The sequence below is a fragment of the Asparagus officinalis genome, chromosome 9 (genome assembly GCF_001876935.1).
Source record: "Asparagus officinalis chromosome 9, Aspof.V1, whole genome shotgun sequence".
Taxonomy (NCBI): domain Eukaryota; kingdom Viridiplantae; phylum Streptophyta; class Magnoliopsida; order Asparagales; family Asparagaceae; genus Asparagus; species Asparagus officinalis.
In genome coordinates this window covers 2,647,792-2,662,614 of record NC_033802.1, presented here as the reverse complement: position 1 = coordinate 2,662,614, position 14,823 = coordinate 2,647,792, and the positions used below count along the sequence as shown (strand labels likewise).

The following is a 14,823-nucleotide window of genomic DNA, read 5'->3' as shown; positions in this document are numbered from 1 at the left end:
TTTTTCCGTCGCTAAAACTTTTAGCGACGGATTTTGGACTTTTGGCGACGGATTTGTCATTGTGAGATCCTCTTATACTTGCGAGACAATGAAGATCTTGAAGAGGATGATGAGAGATATTCCTCAAACTTGGTTTGGTCGAATTCGTATTCGACCATGGATTCAACCGGGATCTTGATCGGCTGCGACACGACGGTCTCGGCAGCGCGACCGTTGGCTCCCACTGTGGTCGCCAGCTTGTTTGTGTCAAAAGTTGGTTGTGCTGTGGAATTCATTATATCTTCAGTCGATTACAATAAATTCAAAAGAAATAGCCTTTTTATAAGACTTCTTTTACACAACAAAATAAAAATTACAACTCTTTAGAAACAAACGCAGGATCGTTGTTTGGATCGCTGCTTGCGTGGGATCTTTGCCTGTGCCGGGAGCGCTTTGACTCGTGGACCACCAAATCACAGATTCTGATTGAACCGTGAGGGGTTTAATGATTCTTCCTTCTTTATCGAAGTGAGAACTTGAAACGATATCTTATCAAGGTAAGATAGTCGTTCTTCTTGAAATCAAGTCAAAGCCTGATTATCAAGGATTGGCCGTAAGATCAGCACCTCTGCTCTCTCTCTGCTCTGGATTGCTCTGAAGTGCTCAAAATGATCAACCCCCCTTCAAGGCTCTCTGCTCTAATCTCTCTGGAAAATGCTCAGCCCCTGTCAATGATGGCCATAGGGGGGTATTTATAGCCTCCTTAGACGATAACTGAAGAAATAGCCGGTCAATAACTGTCTCTTTAGGCGCGGCAGCTGATGATGTCGCGGCTAAAGGGCGCGACAGTTGACACTGTCGCGGCCAAAGAGCGCGGCAGTCGACACTGCCGCGGCTAAAGGGCGCGGCAGTCGACACTGCATACGTGTTTGAAACAGTTCTCCCACGACCTTTAACCACCTTTTTCGTGGTTTAACTGCTTTTCCACGTCAGCACACGTTCTATTTCTGATACGCCGCCACGTGGACTTTAAATAATCATCAGATAACGTGTATAATGTTCTTCAATGTTATCTTGAGTGGTGTTTGAACGTCTGTAAGCATTTTTTGACGCCTACAACTTTGTGTGATTGTAAACCTTATTTGTATTCTCTTTCTCTCTAATAGTAGATCTCCCCCCTCCTTGCCTCGTAAACGTAGGCAACTTGCCGAACCACGTAAAATAATTGTCTTGCTGTGATTTGTAATAGCTTGTTAGGTTCCCTCGACAAGTCAGTCCTAGAACTGATGAGAGGAAGAGTGTATATCCCACTTTGTTGAGATATATTACTTTTGATTCTTGTTTTCTTTGTGAAACAATGATTTAGTTGTGATCTTACTCTCTTGTTGTGCACCAGAGGTGCTGTCGAAATTTCCGCTGCGCACAACAGATGGTTCAATGCGACGTTTGTGCACCTGAGCTTGTATGTGTTGGGTATCAACTCAAACTCCAATTTAGTATAGTGTTTTTAATTCTTTGTATAAGCTCATAAGAATTAGATAGGGTTAGAGATCTATCATGCTTAGGAGTTTAGGTTTCATCATGATTAGGAGTTTGAATCTTATTCTAATTAGGAAGTTAGGCTAGAGATAGAGTTTTGGTTTCCCTATATATGTCCTTCTATTGTTAGAGGAAAATAATTAGGAAGTTAGGCTAGAGATAGAGTTTTGGTTTCCCTATATATGTCCTTCTATTGTTAGAGGAAAAACTAAGAAGAAGAAGTGTAGAGAGAAAGAGAGAGAGAGAGAGAGTTTGGCAGTCTTTGTCCGTGCAAAAGATTATAATTTGAAGGTGATAGTGGATTGATTTGATCCTGTGGTTTTTCCCTGTCGAGAGTTTTCCACGTTAAATCTTATGTAATTTTATTTGCTGTGTTTGGTGGTTTTTCAGGGTTTTTTTTCGAGATCTAAAAATCCCTACAAGTGGTATCAGAGTGGGGTTCGACGGTTCGTAGAGGTTTGATCGGTGCGCAATTCGTGAAGGTGTCAGCGGTCAAAGCACGGTGGTCGACATCGAGAAAAAGGTTATTGTAGCGATGACACTGTAGCAGGAATACTGTAGCGGGTATTGTTCACGCAGATCCAATGGTTGAGGTTGATTTGTCTTTTGATCGAGGATTTGGAGGCGGATTTTGGTGATCCAGGAGTCGTTCCTAGGGTTTTTCGACATGTTGAGTTCGTTTTTGACGTCGATTTTATCAAATTCAATCTCTACAGTGACTGATTTAAATTTTAATTGCGGTTAGAGGATGATGATTTCTTCGGGTCTGAAGTTTGATATTCCGCTATTTAATGACAAGATAAATTTTATAGTATGGCAGTGCACGATTCGAGATATTCTTGTGCAGCAGGGTGTTGATCAAGCTTTAGAGGATAAGAAACCTGAAGGATTGAAGGATGCTGAATGGAGTTCTATTCAAGCTTTAGAGGATAAGAAACCTGAAGGATTGAAGGATGCTGAATGGAGTTCTATGCAAAAGAGGGCGGTTAGCATAATTCGATAAGAAACCTGAAGGATTGAAGGATGCTGAATGGAGTTCTATGCAAAAGAGGGCGGTTAGCATAATTCGTTTGGCACTCGCCCCCGAGATCAAGTACAATGTTATGCAAGAGACCATACCAAGAGGACTGTGGGAAAGGCTCGAGGAGATTTATGCGTCGAAGTCGATGATTGCAAGATATTAATTACAAAGCAAAGTATCGGTTGTAGATGACTTTGTAGTTTCTCCTTTGTCTCCAATTTTTCAGGAAAGTAGCAGATTGATAAGTGAAAGGGTTGGGATTCTCTACAATCTTGATCATAGAGAACATCTACATTTAGTTAGGAAGACTAAACTATTGGCTTATCTCAGTGGATCTTACAAATAAAAGTATTTTTATATTATAGAGAATCTCTACAACTCACAAATCAAATCTCGATATTAATTATCTAGATATCTAAATAATAAAAGTATATCAGATTTCAAGAAGAAAAATTCCTTAGTAAAATCCATAATGATATCATGTAAATAGTGAACAGAATAGGGTAAAACTCATCAGACTTGTGTTATATCTTCATCATAAATTACATAAATCACTGCAATTGGACCACTATATTCAAAGAAACAAAACAATTTCATGATTAAATTTCCCATTTGTTCTTGAGATATACAAGTATCAATCATAAACCAGAGAGATTAATTACCAGAGATTGAGGAACCAAACTCTCACATCTCGTCAACAACACACCATCCTTCTTCATCCTCGTACTCCCAAACAAATCCGACTTCACAAAATTCCATATCCTCCTCCTCCTCCTCCTCATCCTCGTCGTCAATATCAATGTTTTCTTCGTCGATATCCATGGATTCTCCATGATCATCATAATCGTCATCATCATCATATCTTTCACCGGAACAACTACCCATCAACAAAGCATCCAACATCCCGCTAGCGCTAGCCGATGCACCTGAACACTTGGCCGAAATTTCATCTCTATCGTCCACAACTCGCCACGAAACAAGGCGATGGTTGAGCGCAACGTCGCTGCACTTGAGCTTGTATGTCCCCTTGGCTTTGTGTCTTGACTTGCTCGCCGGGCTTGAATGGCACCGAACGCAACGGGCTCTCTTGCACTTGCCCGCGGGCTTCGAGTGGCCCGTGGGCTTCCGGTGGGCCTTCGTGCAGGCGGCGTCAGAGGAGGAGGCTGTGGTGGTTGTCTTGGTGATCCTCACCGTACCATGTTGCCTTCCTTCTCTCTTCATGTTTTGGTTCTTGAGTAATTTGTTGCTTTCAATGGATGATGAAATGGATAGGTGTTGGTATTTTTGTGATGTTTGCTTGTTTTTGCTTGTTACCTTTGCTTGCAAGTATGTATACGAGATAAAATAAGGATTGTGTTTGCTGGTCTTTTGTGTAATTGGACAGAGTAGTCAGCTTGGTGAGGGAGGTGGGCTGGCCAATTTTGACTCCGGATATACTTTAAAGTTTTAGATGCGAAAGAAAGAAGGAAGTGTGTTTGCTAAGATGGGTAAATTTCAACAAGTTTTAGTGTGTTGATCTCATATGAAAAACATGTGTTGGTTCTGAATTTGATTGGCCTTCCATTGTTTATTGGTTGGTTCCAAATAGACCTTTTTGTTTTCAGTAGCGTTGTGTCACTTATTAGCTCTTATGTTTGATATCGACAGATAAACTAGTAAAAACTGAATGTCATTAGAGAGAAGTGAGGTAGAGGCTCTGTGCTATCACACAATCTGATCTCTCCCTTCCTCACCCCTCGTCATCTCCGCCCAGTGGCGTAGCCAGAATTATTTTTTGCCCTGGGTCAAAAATAAAGGTGGTCTACGAGTATGTCCACAGAGTTGTTCTCGGCGGCGGATTCAACCTTCTGTTATTTGATGGAATGTACAGTCAGCCTCCTAACGGGGTGACGGTGGGATTTTTGGACGGCGCAGGGAGTGCGAGCAGTGTTGCGTTGCCGAAGGCCACACCGATGCTGGCACTGCCAGCGCCTCCGAGAGCAAGCAGGGGAGGGGAGGTTGCAGGCGGAGACCCGTTTGCAGCATCGGTGTAGCCTTCGGCCACTATCTTGCCCTGGGCAATTGCTCAGGGCAAGCCTTGACTAGCTACACCACTGTCTCCGCAACAAATCTCATAGGGGAGCAACACCATGTTTGCTATATCCACTCCCAAACAGTAATTTTGGGAGTTGGATTGCCGAAAATGCCCTTTTGATGTTGAGGGTGATTATGGAATGGACTTGGCCTGTTTTGATTTGGGAGAAGGGCAATTTAGTCCTCACACACCCCCAGAGTTACTGTTTGGGAGTGTGAATAGTTGGACCCGAGCAACACGCCACCCAATGGAGGCGAGGGGTGCAGCACTATGACAACATTTTGTTCAATTTCAAAAGGTTATGTCTACCATTATCAAACTTAAAAGGTAATAAGTGGTATAATATAATAGCACAAAGGGTTAATTTCAAGAATAGAAGACCTAAGAGGTGAATCATTTTTATTGAAGCTAGTTTTCTAACGCTTCAACTGGTTTGTAGAATGATGATGATTCAAGTTCCTAATGCCAAAAGGAAGAAGCTTTCTATAAAACTAAGATCAGGATGACTGGATGAGGAAGGATCATGGTTAAGTTAGTCACATAAAATAATTGGTGATACTATAAAGTGTAGTCGTGTACGCTACTGAGGAAAGGGGTTAGCCTACTCAAGCTCCAACAATCAACATACGTTTAGAAAACGCAAGTTGGGGGTGTATGTCCAATTTAACAAATATCAAACCATTGAGCCTACCCTTTTCATTGTTCTCCCCTTCTTCTTCCTTTACCTTTACCAGAGGAAGGATGATAATATATTAGGTGAATATGTTCCCTGCGTAATGGTCCCAGATTCAAATACACAATCGGCGTTCTTGAAATCAAGATGGATTTGAAGTAGACCTTAATTCCCGATAATTATCCAGATGTCTCGTCCGTCAAGAAAGGAAAAGTTTCAATGTTTCTGATAAAATTTGCTATAAAATTAGGAGCTCCGGACCATCTCGTACATAACTTTAGTTAATTGCGAAGAATCCAGCGTACCAAACTAGGCCTAACAGTATTTAGCTTGACCTCCAAACAAGCATTTGGCCTCATCCGATGAGCTACCGACCCGTTCGTTGACCGCATTTGGATTCGAACCCAATCCCGCTCCGGGTCGGATCTTAAAAGAAATATACAAAAAGGGTATGCAAGTAAATCTTTTCCACTTGAAGGGTATTAACGTAATATTCTCACTTTACACATGCCCATATAAAAACAGCAATTTGATCGCCGTTCTAAAACCCTAACCCCGATCTGTAACCCTAACCCTAGCTCGATCCAGCTCCGGCCCCAGCAACAATGGTAATCTCCTCTCCGTTCTCAGATTTAACCCTTTGATTTCATTTGGCATTATTCGGTTATTTTAGCTCTCATAATTTGATCCAGTTCATTCCTTTTGGATCTATGGTTTCATTTCAGTTACTGCAAATCTCCAGTGCAAGTTCCTACCTTTTCGATGTTTTTAGATATTTTAAGGGGATATACTTTGAAATTAACTGAAAAGCCTTGATTTTTTTTTGTCTAAAATGCAGCTATAATCAACCTAAGCTTGGAACCCGATTGCAATTTTAGAGAGATTTGTTGCATAATTATGTGATATTTTAGATGGGTAGATTGTGATTTTCATTTTTTGTTGATGGGTTTATGTTTTAATGTAACAGGCGCCAAAAAGAGGAGTAGCTGTTAAGCCCGCCGGTCAAACGAAGAAGAAGCCGGTAAATTACGAATGACGATGATTTTAGTCTCTGTGTCTTGCTACATTGTGTTTGACAGTGGTTTGCTTTTGCAGGAGAAGGTTGTTAACCCTTTGTTTGAGAAGAGGCCGAAGCAGTTTGGGATTGGAGGAGCTTTGCCTCCGAAGAGGGATCTTCATCGGTTTGTGAAATGGCCGAAGGTGGTTCGTATCCAGAGGCAGAGGAGGATTCTTAAGCAGAGGTTGAAGGTGCCGCCGGCTTTGAATCAGTTCACTAAGACTTTGGACAAGAATCTCGGTAAAATTTGATCATAGTCCTCGTTCTTTGCAGATTTGTATGTTTTAAAGCTTGTGATCTGAATCGCTTCACATTGTTGTATTACATTATATATAGGTGTTATACCCTGGCTGCCTTTATGTATTAGGTTATCAATTTGGTCTATTGTAAGTGTATTTACAGTGATTATATTTTATTATGTCAGATATTTTCTTTGTAAATAGTGAGTCCCATGAGTTTCCTGAGTACACAACTTTCATTCACTATGTAGCAGTTTAGAAGGCCTTTTTCTTTAAACCAACATAATTGTTAATGCACGTTTCTAAAATGACAATGTTTGTCTTGCAAGCTCTCTTGTTTTTTTCTTTTAAGGGGGAAAAAAGCTATCATGTTTGTTATGTATTAGCTTCTCAATTTAGCTTTCTGATAAAATCCATATAAAATAGTATTACCAAGAATTGTACACAAATGTTTCTGCATGTTGCTCTAGCTTTCTCGGGTATGTGTTCATGCTAGTCATTCACTGCTATGTTTTATTGTAATTTCTTTAGTATTTATAGTGATTCCAATTGTAACTGAGTTAAAACTTTTGTCTGTAGTCTGTCTGCTGTGGATTCTTTCATAATGCATTTACTTCAGCGCTTCTTTTCATATATTGTTAGTGCCTGAGCTGAATTTTATTCTGCAGCGACAAGCCTCTTCAAGATGCTCCTGAAGTATAGGCCTGAAGACAAAGCTGCAAAGAAGGAAAGGCTTTTGAAGAGGGCACAGGCTGAGACCGAAGGGAAAACAGTTGAAGCTAAGAAACCTATTGTGGTTAAATACGGGCTTAATCACGTCACTTACCTTATTGAACAGGTATAGGCCACTTGCACCTCGATACCAATTAGAAGTTTCTAATGGAAGAATGTTTTCTAAACATTTTGTTGGAATCCAATATCTTACAGTAAGTTTGACAGTAGTTATTTCTTTCATTCCCCAATACTAGAACCACTTCATTAATTAATATGACCACTATGAAACTTGCTTACTTGTTTATAAGTTATGCATAGACATGTATAACATGCTTTAACAAGTGTTAAGTCTGTCCAAAGAACCTTCGATGTCATTGTTTGAAACAATTGAAATCACGGTTTAGAAGATTATGATTGCACTGCTTCCTATCAAATAAAAGCTTTCCTTGAACCATGAAAAAAGGAAAAGACAATCTAGCCTTCAGCCTTGATATTTATCCTATTTGATTGGGTCTGCTCTATGTTAAAGCAAATATCTAGGGTCTGCTCTATGTTAAAGTAAATATCTATGTAAACACAAAGCACCTTATGATAAAATATAAGTCATATGGGTGTAACTGACAATAAAAATTATAGGGCTAACCACTGTTTTAAAAAACCTCTGCCTAGTCCGCTTAGGCGTTCGCCTAGGCCTAGGCGGTACCTAGGCCACCTAACTAGCGCCTAGGCTGTATTTAGGCTGCCCACCTAGATTTTACGAGCATTTAGGGGAGCATTGCCTACTTACGTGGATTGCACCCTGTAGGTCTTGATTGTGATTTTATGTATTGTACACAAAACCTTATCGACCACCACTTAAATGAAGAAAGAAATCCGTCTAGACACCAGTTCGGTATCTAAGCTTTCTATAACATTGACATTCACTATCAATTATTGTAATTAAAAATAAAAAAAAACATCTTAGGCTCTAGCCTTGTTAATTATTATTTTGGCTATTTAGTATCTAAGTATGCATGATTTATTGAGGAACTAAAATTGCTATCTTTTTTTTGAAAATTTATATGAATTTAATACATATTGTAATTTGAGTTGAGATGAACTTATAATTTGAGTTGAGAAGTATAAACATACAAAGAGCTATTGTAATTGGTAAACCAAGCAATTTAGTTAATAGTGTTGGTATTTTAGTATTTATGCATCTTTGATTGAGTACATATATATTTATTTTCAAGTATCACAATTAAAAAAATAAAAAAGAAAAAAAATGCCCAGAAACCGTTTAGGCGTCCGCCTAGGTGACTAAGCGTTGGGCGCCAAGTCCGATGCCTAGAAACGCCCAACGTTTAATGTAACATTGGGGCTAACTAGCCCGGTATAATGTGGCATTCTTTCTCATATAGGCTCTGTCATATTCTACTGGATTGGGTTGCTATTGTGTAAGATCCACATGCAAATCTATGATATTGTAAGACCTATATCCTGTTGGGCCAGTCAACAATCAATAGCCAAACCATATTACATATATTATTAGATATCTTATTGGATTTCAGATTTCTTGAATTCATTTCTGTTTGTAATTTTTTATGTCGTATCACTTTTATTTGAATAGAAAGTAGTAAAGCCTCTTGCTCATACTCTTCTGTTTTATTTATCTTTCATAGTATCTATAAGACACTAGCGATCAACTCTTTGAGGACAAATGTGAATTGAAAAGAAAAAATTGATTAGCTACAAAACCAAAACATTTAGAATTATACTGACTCGCTGAGTGATTGGATCGTTTGGTCTTGCATCCTCAAGGTCTCTTATCTTATCCAACGACAAAATGGATCCTTTCAGTCTATAATCTATATTATCCAATCACTTATGTTATCTGTATTCAGAATAAAGAGTCAGAATCTCTAGCCCAATTGAACTGGGTTTTTGAGTAGTCACAACCCCATTGCTTTGTTACGGTCATAGTTGAATTTGTTTATTGTGTTACTTTGACATCCATTTCGTAAGAACTCGATCATTTCTGTTGTACAGCGTTCAGTCAATCTAGGCTTTCTGCTACAACCTATGTCACACTCTGACTACTTGAACTCCCCTCCCGTCATTGCTTTCCTCTTAATTTATAAATTCTCTTTGCTTTTGCATTCCAGAACAAGGCACAACTGGTCGTCATTGCCCATGATGTGGACCCGATTGAGCTGGTCGTATGGCTTCCTGCTCTTTGCAGGAAAATGGAGATACCTTACTGCATTGTGAAGGGAAAAGCTCGACTTGGATCTGTAAGTTGTTCGCCCTTCATTCAATGTTTACCGTAATGGGCGGCAGTCCAAGCTGATCAGACTTACCACTTTTACATTTCCTATGTTGGTAGATTGTGCATAAGAAAACTGCTTCTGTGCTGTGCTTGACCACCGTGAAGAACGAGGACAAGTTGGAATTCAGCAAAATCTTGGAAGCTATCAAGGTCAATATATGAAACCATATGTTTTCAAAAAAATTCATTCTATTTCATAACTTGTACCTGATCGCAATCGTGTTCAATTTGCCAGGCAAACTTTAATGACAAGTTCGACGAGATCAGAAAGAAGTGGGGTGGTGGAATTATGGGGTCAAAATCACAGGCCAAAACCAAGGCGAGGGAAAGGCTGATGGCAAAGGAAGCTGCTCAGAGGATGACTTAGGTTCTGCCTTCCAACAACTTTGAGCAGTCTTTGATCAGTCATTGCTCCAGTTTCACAAAGATAGTCCTTAAGCTTTGTGGTTTAGGTTACTTTTTTTTATTTTTGGGTGTATGATGAGCTTTGTAGCCTCAGAATTGTTTAAATTTGCCAACATTGTTCCTGTTGCAACAATTTGTTTCTCAGCGGCAGAATTATTTAAATCTCCCAACGTTGGTCCTCGGACGCTTGTATTGTTCCTTACCTGGCTCTCTGTTTTTATCTGTAACTGGCACAATCTTTGCAACGCCATTCGATTCATTAGGATATGGTGGTGTTTCTTGTTTCCGTGCAAAGCAAATTCACGGATTCACCTTCTCAACTTTCCTTCGAGGGTTTCGAAAAATCTGTTCTTCGTGTTTTTTATTGCAAAAGATCGCGTGTGACTATGCTATACAAAAAACTCTACAGGACAACTATAACATGGTGACCTATGGATTAGAATGTTGGGCAACTTAAAAACAGCGAAAAGATCAAGCATAGCTGAGACTAGAAATGCTAAGTTGATCTTATGAATGTATTTATAATAACTTGAGAGGTTGCACTTATTGTGAATAGAATGTACTTAAAAAGCAAAGAAGTGTATAGTATAGATGAATTCGAAAAGAATCTGGTTATGAATTTGAAAAGAAGTATATGATGATAGTTAACTTAGCATGGGAGATGATCCATAATAAAACTATTGAGTATAAGAAAAACATTTATATAGACGGACTTAAAAATTTCGGAAAAAGACTTTGTTGTTTTTCGTTACATATACGATGCATCCTATCGTTTCCGCTGCCAAATGAACCTTGTTCTCAGTAGCGACATAAAACATACTTATTTTCTCACAAAAACACAAAAAAGAAAAAAAGAAAAAAAAGAAAAGAAAAAGGACATAGTTTCGTCATATTCATGCAGAGATCCTAAGTTCTACACAAGCAACCAATCTGAGCAACCATCAGCATCACAATCACTTATGCGTCCGTTCATCACCTCATCTTCTAAAATCTCTTCATTTTCATGACACCACAACTCATCATCATGGGCCGATACTTTATTGCCATTTCCAAACCTTGGGCCATTAAGAACCTCATCGAACCCGTCCGATCTGGGGCCCAGCTTTTTGGGCCCATTGGACTTATTCTTGGGCTTGGGCTTGTCCCTGCTGCAGCCGTTGCTGCCCGTGAACTTCGAGTGGTTGGTGGGCTTGGAGGACACCCTGGTAAAAGCGCCGGCGGTTGGTGGGCCTTCGAGCTTGTTCACCACTCTGGAATTGGACCTTGGGCTGTTAACGGCCCATGGCAGAATAACGTGGGTCCGCACGAGCCCATGTTGCTTGCCTTCCCTCCTCATTTTTTTTGGGCTTCGTGGGCAGAAAGAGTGGCTTGAGGGGATAAAACCAACGCCCAGACGTTTATATGGATGTAGGTTTCTTGGTGAGGAGGGCATCGTGTTGGCTGCCAGGTCATTATCCTTGGGGAGCAAGGCATTCTAGTTTTTTAGTTTGACTAATGAAGTCAACTTTGACCTAGCTAATCTAGTGCTGATGATGAGTTATGACTATCGCCGATTTTGTCAGCGCTAATAAAACTACAATCCTTATCATAATTTTGGAGTTTTGCGCAGTGAAAGAGGGCAATCTCAAGTTCTATATGTCACACATTTAAAGCGGATTTACAAAAAAAAAATGATTTATTTATGATTCTAAAGTTGACTATGGTTTATTTATGATTCTAAAGTTGAATATGCATAAAAAGAAATCCTTTTAGCAGACGTGAGAAGATAATAAGAATAAAAGATTGTAATTGTTCTTTGCGCTTATGCTCTGTGCTAAGTTATTAGACTTTGTCACACAAGTAGCTGTAGAAATATCTCATATTATTTATTCCGCTAAATAGCACTTAAATACCATATAGTTTCACTCATTTTAGCACTTATATACCCTCAGTTGTACTTTGTAGCATTTATATACCCTTAATTGGTCAAAATTGGCACTTTAATACCTTATATTTTGCAAATATGAAAATTTTTATTCGAAAGTTCCCATGTAACATTCATATGTTAATTTTGGAGCTTCCTAACCATCAATATTTGTTAAATTACTATTAAACCAACCCAAATTATAATTTTAAATGCATCATAATTTTATTTCCAAAATAGAATTTGAAAAGATTTAACAATGAATTCAACAAAATTAATGGAGAAATAACTATAATAATAGCATATAAATATTATATGAGAACTTTTAAACAAAAATTGTCACGTTTGCAAAACATAGGATATCAACATGCCAATTTTGACCAACTAAGGATATATAAATGCTATGAAATACAATTGAGGGTGTATAAGTGCTAATAGTGTGGAACTACAAGGTATTTAAGTGCTCTTTAGCCTATTTACTTTATTAAGAAGTGTACACCTATAGGATATTGGCCCTTTTTCCATAATCGATAAGATTAATAAAAATTTCTTCACCTTTATTTTATTTCAAAACATCAACATCAAGCAACAAGCTACAAAGAAAGACATCACCTTAACGTTGAAATGAAAATTATGAAACCCAACATGTTCTCGTACTTTTACAAGATGAAGAAGCCATAATAATAATAATAATAATTGGAAATAATTATAGCTTGAAAGTACTTGCAAACAAAATAAGCCATATATCAATCCAATCTCAATAACAACCAAACAACCCTATAAGACCAACACCCAAGATAGATTATCTTCGGTGTTAATTTGATCTAATCATTATTTATGGAAAATTTAAAAAAAAGAAAAACCCCAAGACAAAATCAAAACCAATAGCGCCCCTTTCAATTTAAATCTATTATCATATATGACAATCATTCTGATCCATCATATGATTCATATCAATGATGTATTAAAAAAACATCTATCGTTTCTCGTTATAATACACCATTTATACAATGCACCAGAACCAACGCATATTTCCTCACCAATCGACCACTTCATATTCACCAAAGTCGACCGATGAGACGTCCGACGATATATCGGTCCAACCATCTTCACCGACGTCCGATGAGAAATCGGTCCGAGAGTCTTATTCGGTCTGTCCATCTTCATCATGACGTCCGAAAACGCCCGGGCCATCGCACATTGCACAAGAACAATATGACCAAGTACCATAATCACCATATCCTTGATCTGAATCAACAAAGCAGTGTAAAAAATCCGTCACGGTCAGGCCCATGCGGTAGTCGGCAACGTACTCCGGCCAGCCGCTGTCAACGGGCCGCCACGACATCAATCTGTCGTTAAGCGTGACGTCGAAGGATCTCAGCTAGTATGAGCCCTTGGATTTCTTCTTGGATTTGGATGATGGTGGTGGTGGTGGTGGTGATGGTGAAACTTTGATGGTTACAGTGTCATTGATTCTTCTCTCCTTCTTCTTCAATAATAGTGTCTTTGGTGTTCTCTTCATGTTAGGGTTAGAAAAACGGTGGTGGATTAGTGGGGGTATCTATAATTAGCTTTGTTAATTAGTGTAGAGACCGCTGCTTTTAATTCGTCTATTGTTTATTGGATGGTTATAATTTATTTCATATTTCAGTTAGTGTTACTTGGTGATCAAGTTGTTTATCTAAAGCAAATTGAGCCAAGGAGATTTAATTGATCCGCTAGTCCTAATTTTTAGGATCTAGAATGAAATTTAACAAATGTTTCGGTTAATTAAAATTAAGGAGGTTTTTCTATCCTCTTTCACATCCACCTTGGAAGTTGACAATCGATCCAGATGAAAATTTATTTATCATTTTGGATGGTTTTGATTCATTTATTTACTCACCTTAACAAAAAAAAAAAAAAAACTGTTTATTGTTTTCAACTTACTATGCCAGTAGTTTCATTGTTGAAGATAGAGAGCTAGGGTTAAATTTGTCGACTCTTTTACCTTCGGTGAAATTTTGACAAATATCGAGCCTATCTTAGGTAAAACTCAAGAAAAAGTACTACCATTTTTAATATCTGCTAAAACTTCACCCAGTGTAAAAGAGTCAAAAAGAAGTTAACCCAAGAGGTCTATCTGCAATAATGAAACTAAAGGGGGAGTAAGTGCAAATTAGCGATATTCGAGATTAGAAAACAATCTAGCAGATGAAAATTTCCAGAACAAACCATGTATTTCCATTTTCTGATCACTTCTGCATTTATAATTATAGCTCAGGAAATAGTAGAAGATGGTAACATCACAACTCAATACTTTTTTAATTTGAAACTTTTACTTCAAGCTGTATTCAGACTCTTTGCGTCTAACATAAATTTCTACGATAAACTGAATGAATATGACCCTATCAATATTAACATCAAGCTGTATTCATACTCCTTGTGTCCAACATAAATTTCTAAGATAAACAGAATGCATACGACCCTATCAATTTTAACTTGAAGTATATTGGCAGTTAGATCCTATAAGCAATTTTGGCATGTCATTTTTCTGTGCATTTTGATGAAGAGAGTGGAACAAGGTCTCGTGCTTTTACGGAATACAACTGGAGTGTAGATTCTGAGCCCTCAGCTATTTCAAACTCACAGTGATCCCCTTCTTGAAGTTTGTTTGCTCTGGAAAAATGCTCCCAACCACCGATGAAGCCCACAAACTTGGTATCTTCATGGTAGAGAACCGGCCAGAGTCTCATCGATGGATCACGAAGCAGAATTATCTTTCTTGAGTGTTTCGCTCTTCCAAACTGAGATGGCAATTTTACAGGCAATTTCTGCAAATGTAAGAAGACATGAAGGGTAACATATTATACTCATGAATGAAACATTTTATATGTTCATAAAGGAATAAGATAAATTTCACAGAACA

At 38.5% G+C, this 14,823-nt stretch overlaps 3 protein-coding genes across 3 annotated transcripts in view; 1 reads left to right on the top strand and 2 right to left on the bottom strand.

Annotated features, from left to right (window-relative positions):
• LOC109823911 (60S ribosomal protein L7a-1-like) lies at positions 5,757–10,229 on the top strand. Its single transcript, XM_020390359.1, has 7 exons — positions 5,757–5,894; positions 6,254–6,307; positions 6,382–6,583; positions 7,251–7,420; positions 9,441–9,569; positions 9,662–9,754; positions 9,840–10,229. Exons 1-7 carry the CDS (start codon positions 5,892–5,894, stop codon positions 9,969–9,971), a joined length of 783 nt encoding a protein of 260 aa, XP_020245948.1. The 5' UTR covers positions 5,757–5,891; the 3' UTR covers positions 9,972–10,229.
• Positions 10,672–11,358, bottom strand: LOC109823912. The gene has a single exon (XM_020390360.1). It carries the CDS (start codon positions 11,343–11,345, stop codon positions 10,923–10,925), a length of 423 nt encoding a protein of 140 aa, XP_020245949.1. The 5' UTR covers positions 11,346–11,358; the 3' UTR covers positions 10,672–10,922.
• LOC109824640 (B3 domain-containing protein Os03g0120900-like) overlaps positions 14,201–14,823 on the bottom strand; it is a 4,339-nt gene continuing 3,716 nt past the window's right edge. Inside the window, exon 5 of the mRNA XM_020391272.1 lies at positions 14,201–14,728. Coding sequence (XP_020246861.1) covers positions 14,441–14,728 — 288 coding nt within the window. The 3' untranslated portion in view covers positions 14,201–14,440. The remainder of the gene's footprint in view (positions 14,729–14,823) is intronic.